This window comes from Schistocerca cancellata, chromosome 8 (assembly GCF_023864275.1).
Source record: "Schistocerca cancellata isolate TAMUIC-IGC-003103 chromosome 8, iqSchCanc2.1, whole genome shotgun sequence".
Taxonomy (NCBI): Eukaryota; Metazoa; Arthropoda; class Insecta; order Orthoptera; family Acrididae; genus Schistocerca; species Schistocerca cancellata.
Window position 1 is genome coordinate 86,540,837 of NC_064633.1, and position 13,103 is coordinate 86,553,939.

General features: G+C 44.0%; 1 protein-coding gene across 1 annotated transcript in view; it reads left to right on the plus strand.

The window, feature by feature from the left end:
- The window catches only part of LOC126095381 (protein FAM98B-like), a 58,963-nt gene extending 57,379 nt beyond the window's left edge, over positions 1-1,584 (plus strand). Inside the window, exon 2 of the mRNA XM_049910185.1 lies at positions 1,326-1,584. Coding sequence (XP_049766142.1) covers positions 1,326-1,584 — 259 coding nt within the window. The remainder of the gene's footprint in view (positions 1-1,325) is intronic.
- Positions 1,585-13,103: the final 11,519 nt, after the last annotated feature.

The window sequence follows — 13,103 nt, forward strand, 5'->3', positions numbered from 1 at the left end:
AATACAAAAGTTCATTAAATGTTCCACAGACGGCGCTTCATCTGATCAGAATAGCAATAATTAGCATAACAAAGTAAGACAAAGGAAAGGTGATGTTCTTTACAGGAAATGCTCAATATGTCCACCATCATTTCTTAACAGTAGCTGTAGTCGAGGAATAATCTTGTGAAAAGCACTATAAAGCATGTCCGGAGTTATAGTGAGGCATTGGCGTCGGATGTTGTCTTTCAGTATCCCTAGAGATGTCGGTCGATCACGATACACTTGCGACTTCAGGTAACCCCAAAGCCAATAATCGCACGGACTGAGGTCTGGGGACCTGGGAGGCCAATCGTGACGAAAGTGGCGGCTGAGCACACGATCATCACCAAACGACGCGCGCAAGAGATCTTTCACGCGTCTAGCAATTTCTTTTGGTTCTAATAAAACCCCATGTCATTCCAAGCATGTGTGACAATTTTTACCTATCTATCAACATTATTCCCTGGTTTATTAAGTTTTCAAATTTATACTGATTTTTTGATCACCCGGTATACGTTTGCTTTCTCTGTCCGTGTGCAAAAAAGGTTATTTAACTACAGAGATTAAACTGCATTTATAATACAAAATGTAGACAATCTTCAGAACCATTTGACATAAACAGGAAAAAAATCGGTGTAATGTTACAGGAGATCGAAAAAGGTCAGAGAAAGGCAGCTCGTTTTGTTTGACACGTAATAGTGGAGAGAGTATCACGGATATTATATGTGAGTTTGGATGACAATCATTAAAAGAAAGGCGTTTATCGTTGTGACGAGATATTTCGTGTATTTGTGTCACCAATTTTCTTCTGTGAATGCGGAAATATTTTGTTGACTCTCACCTACATACGGAGAAATGAGCAACGAAATAAAATACGAGAACTCGGTGATCGCACGGAAAGCTTTAGGTTTCCCACCTGTTGTTCGGAAGTAGAACGGTCTAGAAATAGCCTGAAAATGGTTCTGCGAACCGTGCCCCTAGCATTTGAATTGCAGATTGTTGTTGCAGGTGTAGGCGTACCACATGTTGTCGTAGTTGACTTTTAATATGCATCTGTTTGGACAGCCAAGAAGGTGTGTTTTTCTTGCTCTTCTTAACCTTCGTCGCGTAACTGGAATGCCACCTGGGCAATTCGAAGAAGATGCTTCTTGCGGGCAGCGGAGGACGAACGTGTGGTGCCTTGTAAAGCTCTTTTTTGGATGAAATGTTGTCGGCTGTGGACGACCGTTTTCCGTCGGCCTCGCGCTTCCTGCCGTTACTACGTAATAGTCCGGTGTAAGTGGCGGGCGCGGTGAATGCCGTAGCAAGCGAGGGCAGAGCTCGGCGGGCCGCGGGGCGGCTGGGGGCGTAACGATCGCCGGCGTACGCGCGCCGCGGCCCCCAGGCCGCCACACAGTGACGTCACCTGGTGCGCGGTCGATGCCGGCCGTGACGTCACTCTGCGAGGTCAAGGGACGCCGCGGCCTGGGCAGGGGCGGGGCCGCGTCGCGCCGGGGGTGGCGGCCGGCGGGGGCGGCGGCCGGCGGGGGCGGATGCACTGGGGGCGGCGGAGGCGCCGGCTGAATGAAAGCTGCAGCAGAAACACGTGGGGGGCGGGAGCCACCCAGCAGCCAAACCACTCCTCGCTTCTGAAAATTAGACACGAAAATTGGGGCTCGACGAGAAGGGCGGAAAATGCACAGTGGAGAACGTTTACAATGTTACCTGACGTTTTGATGATTATTCGTACGCCGATGAGTAACATTTATGGACGAGAGTAACTTCTGCATGAAATGTGTAATGTTTATGTTTGGTTTTCAAGAAAAGTAATTCGAGCTTTATATTTTCACTGCATATGTTATACAGTATGGTGACAAAAGTCATGGGATACTTCCTAATATGGTATCTGACATTTCGCCCATCGTAGTGCAGCAACTCGACGTGAAAGGACTCAACAAGTCGTTGGAATTCCCACGTTGATATAATGAGTCATGCTGCCTCTATAGCCGTTCATAATTGCCGAAGTGTTGCCAGTGCAAGATTTTGTGCACAAACTGACCTCTCGATTATGTCCCATAAATGATAGCCGGGTGGCCAAATGATTCGCTCAAACTGTTCAATGATGAACGCCGGTGACTTGACGCAGTGTCCATTCCATCACTGTCCGCAGCTCGTGGTCGTGCGGTAGCGTTCTCGCTTCCCCCGCCCGAGTTCCCGGGTTCGATTCCCGGCAGGGTCAGGGATTTTCTCTGCCTCGTGATGACTGGGTGTTGTGTGACGTCCTTAGGTTTAAGTAGTTCTAAGTTCTAGGGGACTGATGACCATAGATGTTAAGTCCCATAGTGCTCAGAGCCATTTGAACCATTTTGAACCATTCCATCATTGTTTGGGAACATTTAGTCCATAAATGGCTGCAAATGGTCTCCAAGTAGTTCAATTGGACCAGAGGACCCAGTCTACTCCATGTGAATACAGTCCACGCTATTACGGAGCCATCATCACCTTGCACAGTGCCTTGTCGGCAATTTGAGTCCACGGCTTCTCGGGGTTTGCACCACACTCGAACCCTACCGTCACTTCTTACCAATTGAAATCGGGACTCTCCTGACGAGGACAAGTTTTCCAGTCCTCTAGGGTGCAACCGATGTGGTCACGAACCCATGAGAGACGCTACAGTCGGTGTAGTGCTGTTAGCAAAGGCAGTCGCGCCGTTCGTTTGCTGCCGTAGCCTGTTAACGCCAAATTCTCCCACATTGATTTCTGCGATTATCCCAGGCAGTGTTGCTTGTCTGTTAGCTCTGACAACTGTACATAAACGCCGCTGCTCTCGGTCGTTAAGTGAAGGTCGTGGACCACTGCGTTGTCTGCGGTCAGACGTAATGCCTGAAATTTGCTGTTCTCGACACACACTTGCCACTGTGGAAGTCGGAATACTGAATTCCCTAACGATTTCCGCGATGGAATGTCTCATGCGTCTAGTTGCACTGACCATATCGCGTTCAAAGTCTATTACATTCCATCGTGTGGCCATAATCAGGTCGGAAATCTTATTTACGTGAACCACCTGAGTACAAACGACAGCTCCACTTTTTTTCGTGTATTGTAAATCCCTTTGATACAAAGGGGAGGGGGGGGAGGGGGGTAGCGGCTTACAGACGCGGCTCTTCGGCCTATAGAATAACAGAAATCGTACAGGAAGACATAAAAACAGATAGCTAGTAGGTATACATAATAATGTAATGGAAGCGTTCGCTGGACAGCACGAAACATACGCAAAATCGACAGAGCACACAAACGAAGGAAGTCAGTTGTCCATCGAAGAAGGAGCACACTGAAGAGAACACTGACGTACACTAACGATGGAAAACACTGTTGCACAAAACACTGGCGACGATCTTTGGCGTTGAGAAGACAGGGGGGGGGGGACAGGCACGGGGGAAGGAGTGGGTAAGAAGCCAATGGGAGAAAGAGAGGGTGAGGGGAGGGGAGTGGGTAGGGTTGGGTGTGGAAGCCCAGGGAGGGAGGAGGGGGAGGGAGTGGGAAACTGGGAGAGAGGAGGGGGGAGGGAGAAAGGAAGGTGAGGAATGAGAGAGAGAGCCCTGGAGGAGAAGGGGGAAGGATGAGAAGGGTAGGATTAAATCTGATAGGAGTGTAGATGAAGGGAATGAGGATATCATCAGGAAGGGGGAGTTGCCAGAAGCCACCTTGGGCAAAGGTGTGGAAAGTGTGAAGATGGAGAGCAGGTGGGATGCAAGAGTGCAGGCGCGGCAGCGGGTTGGGGTGGGAGAGAATGGGATAGACAAGCGGGTGGGGTAGGTCAAGTTTGCAGGAGGTGTAAAGGATCCTTATCTGTTCGAAGAAAAGGAGGTGCGGGAAAGGAATCGTCATAAACGATCCGTCTGTGAGGGGGGGGGGGGGGAGGCGGATGCGATAGGTGAGGAGGAGTACATGGCGTTAAAGGATTTGAAGGGACCTTTAGTAGGAGGAAGGGGCGCATGTCCAGGTTGGATGGGCATAACAAAGGATGGAGCGAATGAGGGACTTATAAGTGTGGAGGATAGTGGAGGGGTCCAAACCCCACGTTCGACCAGAGAGGAGTTTGAGGACGCGGAGTCAGGTTCGTGCCTTGGCTTGAACTACCTGGAGATGAGTGGTCCAGGAAAGGCGGCGGTAGAGGGTGACGCCAATGTACTTGAGAGTGGGGATGAGCGCAATGGGACGGCTGTAGATGGTGATGTAAAAATCCAGGAGACGGATGAAAGGGGTGGTGTTGCCTTCAGTGATTGCCTGACAGCTCCACCAAGGCACTATCCTTTTATACCTTGTGTACGCGATACTACCGCCATCTGCATTTGTATATGTATATGCCTTCTCACCGCAGTGTATTTCGTATTTGTACGCTAAACGTTACTCAGACAGTAGTTTCTAACAGTCGATATGGCACGCCACAGAGGTTCTCAACGCAAGCACTGTGATCTTTGGTTGTCAGCAGCACAGTGACTGCGGTAGCATTCTAAAAGAAGCTACTGAGAGAGTCGGGTGTTGACAAAGTTGCTGCGTGGTCTGAGATAGCCTACAGAGCACAGAGATGAAGATACAGAAAAGAATGAATTTTGGAATATTATTTTGTAAAGATTAATTTCACAAATGTAGATTACTAGGTAAAGTTGTTGTGCACTGCTTGCTTGAGCGTAATTATGATGTGTTTCAATAACGGATAGTTTTGGTATGGTTTTTCTTAATTGGTTTGGCTTGGTTAACTTCAATTTTCAGGCATAATTAAGTAAAGTCATCTGTTCACATCGCTTACACTCAGTGTTTATGGATTTTACCACTCCTTTACTATTTCCAGTAATCACTCGGCAGAGTAAAATGTCTTATGAAAGATAAATTTTGTAAACGTGCTTGTAATAGTCACACAATGAGTTACAGTTGTCGCAGTGCAGTTTTTAAGGAATAAATTCAGATTCTACCACAGTCTCGATCACGAAAGAATTTCAGTATTTTCCGATTATGTGTGTCACCCCATTGCATAGAGCAGAACACAGTTTCTTAAAATGTGAAGCGAGATCTCGATAGAATACACTACTGGCCATTAAAATTGCTACACCACGAAGATGACGTGCTACATATTTAACCGACAGGAAGAAGATGCTCTGATATACAAATGATTAGCTTTTCAGGGCATTCACACAAGGTTGGCGCCAGTGACGACACCTACAACGTGCTGACATGAGGAAAGTTTCCAACCGATTTCTCATACACAAACAGCAGTTGACCGGCGTTGCCTGGTGAAACGTTGTTGTGATGCCTCGTGTAAGGAGGAGAAATTTGATAAAGGTCGGATTGTAGCCTATCGCGATTGCGTTTTATCGTATCGCAACATTGCTGCTCGTGTTGGTCGAGATACAATGACTGTTAGCAGTATATGGAATCGGTGGGTTCAGGAGGGTAATACGAAACACCATGCTGGATACCAACGGCCTCGTATCACTAGCAGTCGAGATGACAGGCATCTTATCCTCATGGCTGTAACGGAAACCTGCAGCCACGTCACGATCCCTGAGTCAACACATGGGGACGTTTGCAAGACAACAACCATCTGCACGAACAGTTCGACGACGTTTGCAGCGGCATGGACAATCAGCTTGGAGACCGTGGCTGCGGTTGCCCAAGACACTGCATCACAGGAGCGCCTGCGATGTTGTACTCAACGACGAACCTGGGTGCACGAATGGCAAAACGTCATTTTTTCGGATGAATCCAGGTTCTGTTTACAGCATCATGATGGTCGCATCCATGTTTGGCGACATCGCGGTGAACGTACATTGGAAGCGTGTATTCGTCATCGCCATACTGGTGTATCACCCGGCGTCATGGTATGGGGTGCCATTGGTTACACGTCTCGGTCACCTCTTGTTCGCATTGACTTCCCTTTGAGCAGTGGACGTTACATTTCAGATGTGTTACGACCCGTGGCTCTACCCTTCATTCGATCCCTGCGAAACCCTACATTTCAGCAGGATAATGCACGACCGCATGTTGCAGGTCCTGTACGGGACTTTCTGGATACAGAAAATGTTCGACTGCTGCCCTGGATAACACATTCTACAGATCTCTCACGAATTGAAAACGTCTGGTCAATGGTAGCTGAGCAATTGGCTCGTCACAATACGCCAGTCATTACTCTTGATGAACTGTGGTATCGTGTTGAAGCTGCATTGGCAGCTGTACCTGTACACGCCTGTATACTGCGGCAAGAGGACGGACAAGCGTAGTGTAGGCAATTTCCTTAGTAGATCTGTTACATTTTCTAAGTGTCTTGCCAAGAAAACGCAGTCTTTGGTTAGCCTTCCCTACAACATTTTCTATGTGTTCCTTCCAGTTTAAGTTGTTCGTAATTGTAATACCTAGATATTTAGTTGAATTTACGGCTTTTAGATTAGACTGATTTATCGTGTAACCGAGTTCCTTTTAGCATTCATGTGGATGACCTCACACTTTTCGTTATTTAAGGTCAACTGCGAATTTTCGCACCATTCCGATATCTCTTCTAAATCGTTTTGCAGTTTGTTTTGATCTTCTGATGACTTTATTAGTCGATAAACGACAGCGTCATCTGCAAACAACCGAAGACGGCTGCTCAGATTCTCTCCCAAATCGTTTATATAGATAAGGAACAGCAAAGGGCCTATAACACTACCTTGAGGAACGCCAGAAATCACTTTTGTTTTACTCGATGACCTTCCATCAATTACTACGAACTGTGACCTCTCTGAGAGGAAATCACAGATCCAGTCACATAACTGAGACGATATTACATAAACACGCAATTTCACTACGAGCCGCTTATGTGGTACAGTGGCAAAAGCCTTCCGGAAGTCCAGAAATACGGAATCGATCTTAGGTGAGTGTGTGTGGAAGTATCTGTACAGGTACATTTTTAAAGTCCGCAAGAAAGTGCGCGAGGGGAACCGACGGTTTTGGCGAAATTTATGGGCCTGAGGGCCTGAGAGTGATTCTTTACCGTTTTATCCGCCACACGTTTTGCTGCTGCACATGATGTTCAGATTTCGTCGAATGGTTCTGAGCAGCCCTTAGTGGTTCCATACTGTACACCAGAGCAAAAACTGCGGTCGCTCAAGCCTCCAAATGGGTCAGACAACGTTCGCTGATGTTGCAGCCCCACGATGCCTTTATAGAAGGGTTTAATCGTACGGAGGTTGTCTGCTGTGCCCATCGTTGCCACGAATGCCGTCCTGTCGCTCATCGCACTGCAAACTGTCGTTTTCGACTGCGAAATGTGTGGGTATTAGCGTCCCAAAGGAAGGAGGGTTTTATTGAAGCCATTCGTGTCACCTCCTTGAGGCCTTCTCGTGTCGGCTCTGAGCAGCAATGAATCTGAAAGGGTTTCCTTGGTCACCCATACGGAAACTGCCTAATTTCTGTAGCTCACGTAGCAGTTCTGGCTTCCATTGTCGAGGTATCTAAACGTGGGGTCGTGTGACTAGGGCCTCCCGTCGGGTAGACCGTTCGCCGGATGGAAGTCTTTCGATTTGACGCCACTTCTGCGACTTGCGCGTCGATGGGGATGAAATGATGATGATTAGGACAACACAACACCCACTCCCTGAGCGGAGAAAATCTCCGACCCAGCCGGGAATCGAACCCGGGCCCTTAGGATTGACATTCCGTCGCGCTGACCACTCAGCTACCGGTGGCGAAATGTTGGTAAGTGGGGAGGGGGCGGTTTGGAGGGGGCCGTGATGACATTCTCATCGACTGACACGTCCACGATGGCGTTGGGCGGAATTGTGATGAAATTTGGTGCCAATGTGACAACATTAGCCAACCTTACAGCTCACACGCACTTAGAGCTCTGACCTATTTTTGCAGGTATTTCGAAGCGTTGCCAATCCCGAGGACGATGTCACTGGCCGCCACGCCTCTGCATCGTTATAGAGGAACGATGTGGGCATCTTTGAGCAAAATTTTAAACTTACGGGTCATAGCGGGAGACAATTACTGGGTTTCGAAAAAGTGACCCTTTTATTTTCTTGTGCAGTTTATTTCAGCTTCGGATGAGATTGTTTGCCCATCTTGTATTTCCCTTAAGTGATTTAGCAAAGCTACAAAGTGGAGTGTGTATGCCAAGTGGAAATAAGTTGCCATATTAGAATCAGAGACAAGATCGACGCATTTCAGCAACTGTGAGTTTAGGTAAGACTCTTCCCTTCCCAGATCTATAGTTATTCTCTCAGTGTGTTTTGAGGCTAACTCCTCTTAGAAAATGGATTAACCGGGGAGTACGGCGCACCGACAGTCTCACGGTTGTCTCTGAGAATGGGAATTCTCACTCCGTGAGGTGCGACGTCTGAAAGAGGCAGGAATCCCGGTTCAGACCTCGGGACAGCTCACAGTTTTAGTCTGATATGCAGTGTGTACTTCTCGTGGAGCATGACAATTAATACTCCACACATGCTTGCACGGGCTATGCAGGCCGAGGAAACCTGCAGTTGAGTGCAACGTGGAAATGAAATCCACTAAAGCACGCAAGTGAACTTCTGATTACCAGCGTGCCATTTCGTTCAGGTTGATAACTGATGTATTTAAAGACACCTGAGGGTCACATTCCTCGGTATCAGTTATTATCTGGGAGTGTGCAAATAATTTGCATGTTATTATTTTCGTACTAATCTTAATGTATTAGGAAAGATAAGTTATGAAAACACTGTCATCAATTTAGCCGTGGATCAAAAACTGAGCAGTTTTACTTTTCAGTATATTTTAATTACATTCCTGCAACTGGTGTACATAATCCTTCCATTTGATATTCTTGTAAACGCTACACTCAATAGAATGTTTTATAGTTAATAAATGCAATTATTATAAACTATGTTTTCAAGATGCATGAACAATAAATGTATAATCCAGAAAAAATTATCTTTCCAAAGTGGGCTTGAGAAATTACACAGTACTTAAAATAGCTCTGCAGCGTGAGACCAACAACGGAAAGCGATAATCACAAAACCCGCTGTCACAGCCTTCAGCTATCAAAATAATATTCTTCTTAGCCAAAAAATTGAACTGCGCAAAGCGAAAACAAAACCGCACCTAAAATACTACTGACAGGATATTTAATCGACACGTAAAGCATGAAATTTACTTAGTAACCAATGAACCTAAAACAAAATAATTATTACGTCGAGTTGTTATCAACGAAACAGTAAGCGTAGAGTTTAGAAAGTTATTAAAACTTCCTACAGAATGGATGCTGAGCTATCTCACGCGAAAGTAACCCATTTATACAATACTTTATTAGAAGTATAAATGACGTAAAACGCTGTTAAATCTTGTAAGACTTGATCACTTAATATGAGAAATGAGCTACACAGAAACATTATACTGGCAGTACTGTCGAATTGACCTCTAAGTGGAATACATCTCATGTGAATGTCCGGTCTATTAATGAAATTGCTCATAAAAATGAAACTTTGCAAAGAGAAGAGTCTCATTACTGTGTAACTATATGCGTTTTGCCTTCATTTGGAATTTTACATTTTCTGGATTATTCGGTTATTCGCAACTGCAGCGTAGGTTCTTTTCCCACTCCGCTGAAAATGATTAATTTGCATCTTTTATTCGTATGGTGACAGGAGAGAGGTAGAGAGAGTTATTGGGGCGTTTTATGTGGAATATACTGGACTGTCGCGGCCATAATCATTAAAAGAAATGTTGGTACTCGGTTCTCTTTCATGATCATTAAATCATGTGAAATGTGTTCCATAGCTGCCTATCGTTAACTGTTTAAGAAATCGATAAGCTATTACAAACTCATTTATTGGACACAGAATCGGTAATTCATTTCGCACACAAAATTGAAAAGCTGAAATGAACCTCATTATAAATTCACGAACAGACACGTAATTTGCGTTTGACCAGCGCCTATAAAAATACCTGCATCGAACATGGACGTTCACTTTAGTACCAGACTGACCAGATACGAACTAAGCCTTAGAACGCCCAACGGAAGTCAGTTGACCCCTTAGGTTTTTATCGCATTTTAAGCATTTTTTAACAAAATCTATTTATTTTATTTACTCGTTCGGCACTTACAAAGGAATTCATCACAAAAAGTATTAACTAAAATATTTCGTAGTTCTATGCTGAGCTACAATATTCTTGACATATGTTTTTATAATGCTACATAACATTAAAAATATTCTTGAGCCACGACTTCTGCACTTCTCATCCAGACTGACGAAGCAGACAGGTGCTAGTGCTGAAGTCCTTAATGTGCTTGCTCCACAACCCCACGTCGTTCCAGATAGTTTAGACGGGATAGCATTACGGGATCTGTACCTTCTAGGTGTGAGTTATACGTCATTCTCAAGGATGATGCGTTGGCCACTCATAGACAGTTGTAGTTTTCTATTTGTGTCTCTGTCATTAAGGTGCGTTATTGTGATGCTCGTTTTGTCGAGGTCGTTAAAATTTTTGCTTTGATACGAGGTGGCCAGTTCGTCGGCGTACACAAATTTACGACATTTTGTGTCTGGCATGTAACATTATTTCGTATTTTTAATATTGCTATTGTTATTTTTTCATGTATGAGAATTATGTGGGCGCGTTTTTATTTGCTTGTTAAATTCTATTTTTTTATGTTACACTATACAAAAATATGTGTCACTATATTAGAGGTACATACTCGCGAATTTGCTTACCTTTTCATTGTTTGTGTTTTACATCATATAACTAAAGGTGACAGTTATTATTATCATAGATTTGCTTACCTGTTCACTAATTACACTTTTATAATGTCACAAATAAGCAGCGGTTTACTAGACAGTTCTGTGTGGAGAACTCTGTATATTCAGAGAATCTCAGTTATACTGTTTGGCTATGAACCACATGCAAATTTTTTACATGTAAGACAATCATCTCCAGTTTTGTTTTTCTCGCACAGTCCAACTGAGCAACTTCTTAGTTTAGCACCTTTAGGTGTTTCTTCTGCTCTGTCGGCAGTGGAAATAAATCGTGTCTGTAGTTGCTGAGGTCCCAGAATTCCTGATTTGCTTCTACTTCTTCATTATGAAGGACTGTCGACAGATGGTGGACCCAGATATTCACTTGTACAACGTGTGGGCATTGATCATAGCCAGATCTAGAATGTTACAGGAAACATGTACCGGCTAGCCCTTTCTCACACCTCTTATGCTATATAAGCGTGACATTTGATCTATCATATCTCCGCCAAAATTTGAGTTATTATAAATATTTATTCTGAACTTTCCTTTTGTGGAGCCTCATTGACTGGTACACTGGAGTACATAGAACTAGGAATAAGCAAATTTTTATTAGGCTTCCCTTTTGTAAGATGTTAGAGTTATGTCATCAAACTTATAAACTACACCTGAATGAAGTCTTTCTTATCCTTTTCCCACAGATGGTTACACTTCCTTTCTGCTACTGTCTGAAGTGCCAACAATGCTTGTATCCCTCCTTTTCAACTCTTCTGCCAGCTCGAGAGAATTGAAAAGCTGTCTGATGCAATATTTCTTCCCTTTCGCAAATAGGGTTCCATGAGATGTAGCGTAGTATGCTCTTCCAGTCTAGTACCCCCAGGTTCTCTTCCCAAAGTAGGAAAACCATTCAGATTATATTTAACTTCAGCGTCTGTGAAGAAAGAATACCTTATGTCGTTCTTGTCAGATTTAGCACTCGTGTACTGTGAGTGAAAGGACATCGTCATTTTGTCGTATATAACTGCTCATCCACAGTTAGGAATTCAGACAGATGTAACACGCGATGCTGTTATCTATAAACATATACCAGATTTCAGATGCCAAACGAAACGTGCTTGCCTCTTTACGTTGGCATCCGGTAGGTCTGATGTCAAAGCGAAGAAATCGCATGATGTCTAAAACTTTATTTCTCACCGTCGTTTGAATAAGACATGTCCCCACTCAAGACTCCCACATCTCTTACACACAGACGCCATGCACCATACGCCCCTCGAGCCAACACTATGGCTATAAATGCTTCCAGCTCCTCCAGATTCAAGTTCACAAATTATCATCGAGTACAACGAGTGCTTCTGTTTCAGTGATTTTTTTCACCTTGTGCCATATATTTTCTGTAACGGAATAGGCTGGGGACTCCTCCCCAACGGTACGCTCTGCATCTCCAGCAGGTCCAGTAATCTGTCGTATCACATTTGCTGACTCTTTCTTCCTGCATTTCGTAAGTGCAGTGTGTGTTCATGTTGTTTCATGAGTCCCAAACTCTTGGTGACATACATCAGCTGTCCTTTCAGTATTTTGTAAAACCAGTAAAACCCGGATATTATGAAAAAATGAACGTAAAGAATATCAAAATGAAATTTGTAAATCAGTTACAAGATGCAGAAAGGACGTATCTAACAAATGTGATGTTCCATAAGACCTTAAACAAAAATGTGAAATTTTTCAATGGACACAAAAAACTTCAAACCTAGTTTGAAACACAAAATTTGCTCATGAAACTTTTCTGCAGCTCTGCAATCGTGTCTTGTCACGATACTGAAAGGAAGCTACTATGACACGTGACATATAAGTAAGTATTTGCATTATATGTATTGTACATGCAATCATACGAATTTTAAAAATTGTCATTAAATAAACAATTAACTATCCGAAAAACTTTTTATTGTATTATTGTACATGATAGAATTAGGAATTGAGAAAACGTAGAAGAAGCTTCAGGAAAACATATGAATAGAGTTGTTGCTGGCAGTTTTTCTTCTTATTCGTCGTCTCGTCTTCTGTGTATGTTGTGGGCCATTTGAAAATTGTCTTATAAGATCCACTCTATCCTGCAGGAATATGTTGCGCAAGTTCCTTCACTTTCTTTATCGTTACTGGAATACTACCAGTAATGTACGCTTTCTCATCAGCTAGACTCGGAGAGATATCGTAGTATTTAAGAGAAAAGTGTGCTAGGCTAGTCCATCAGCATACTCGAAACAACAATCTCCCCTTTCATATGTGATTTGTATTCAATTGCGTAATTGAAAAGTAATTTTATTTTTCTTAGGAATACCTATTCCTGCTGTTTCCTCTGGG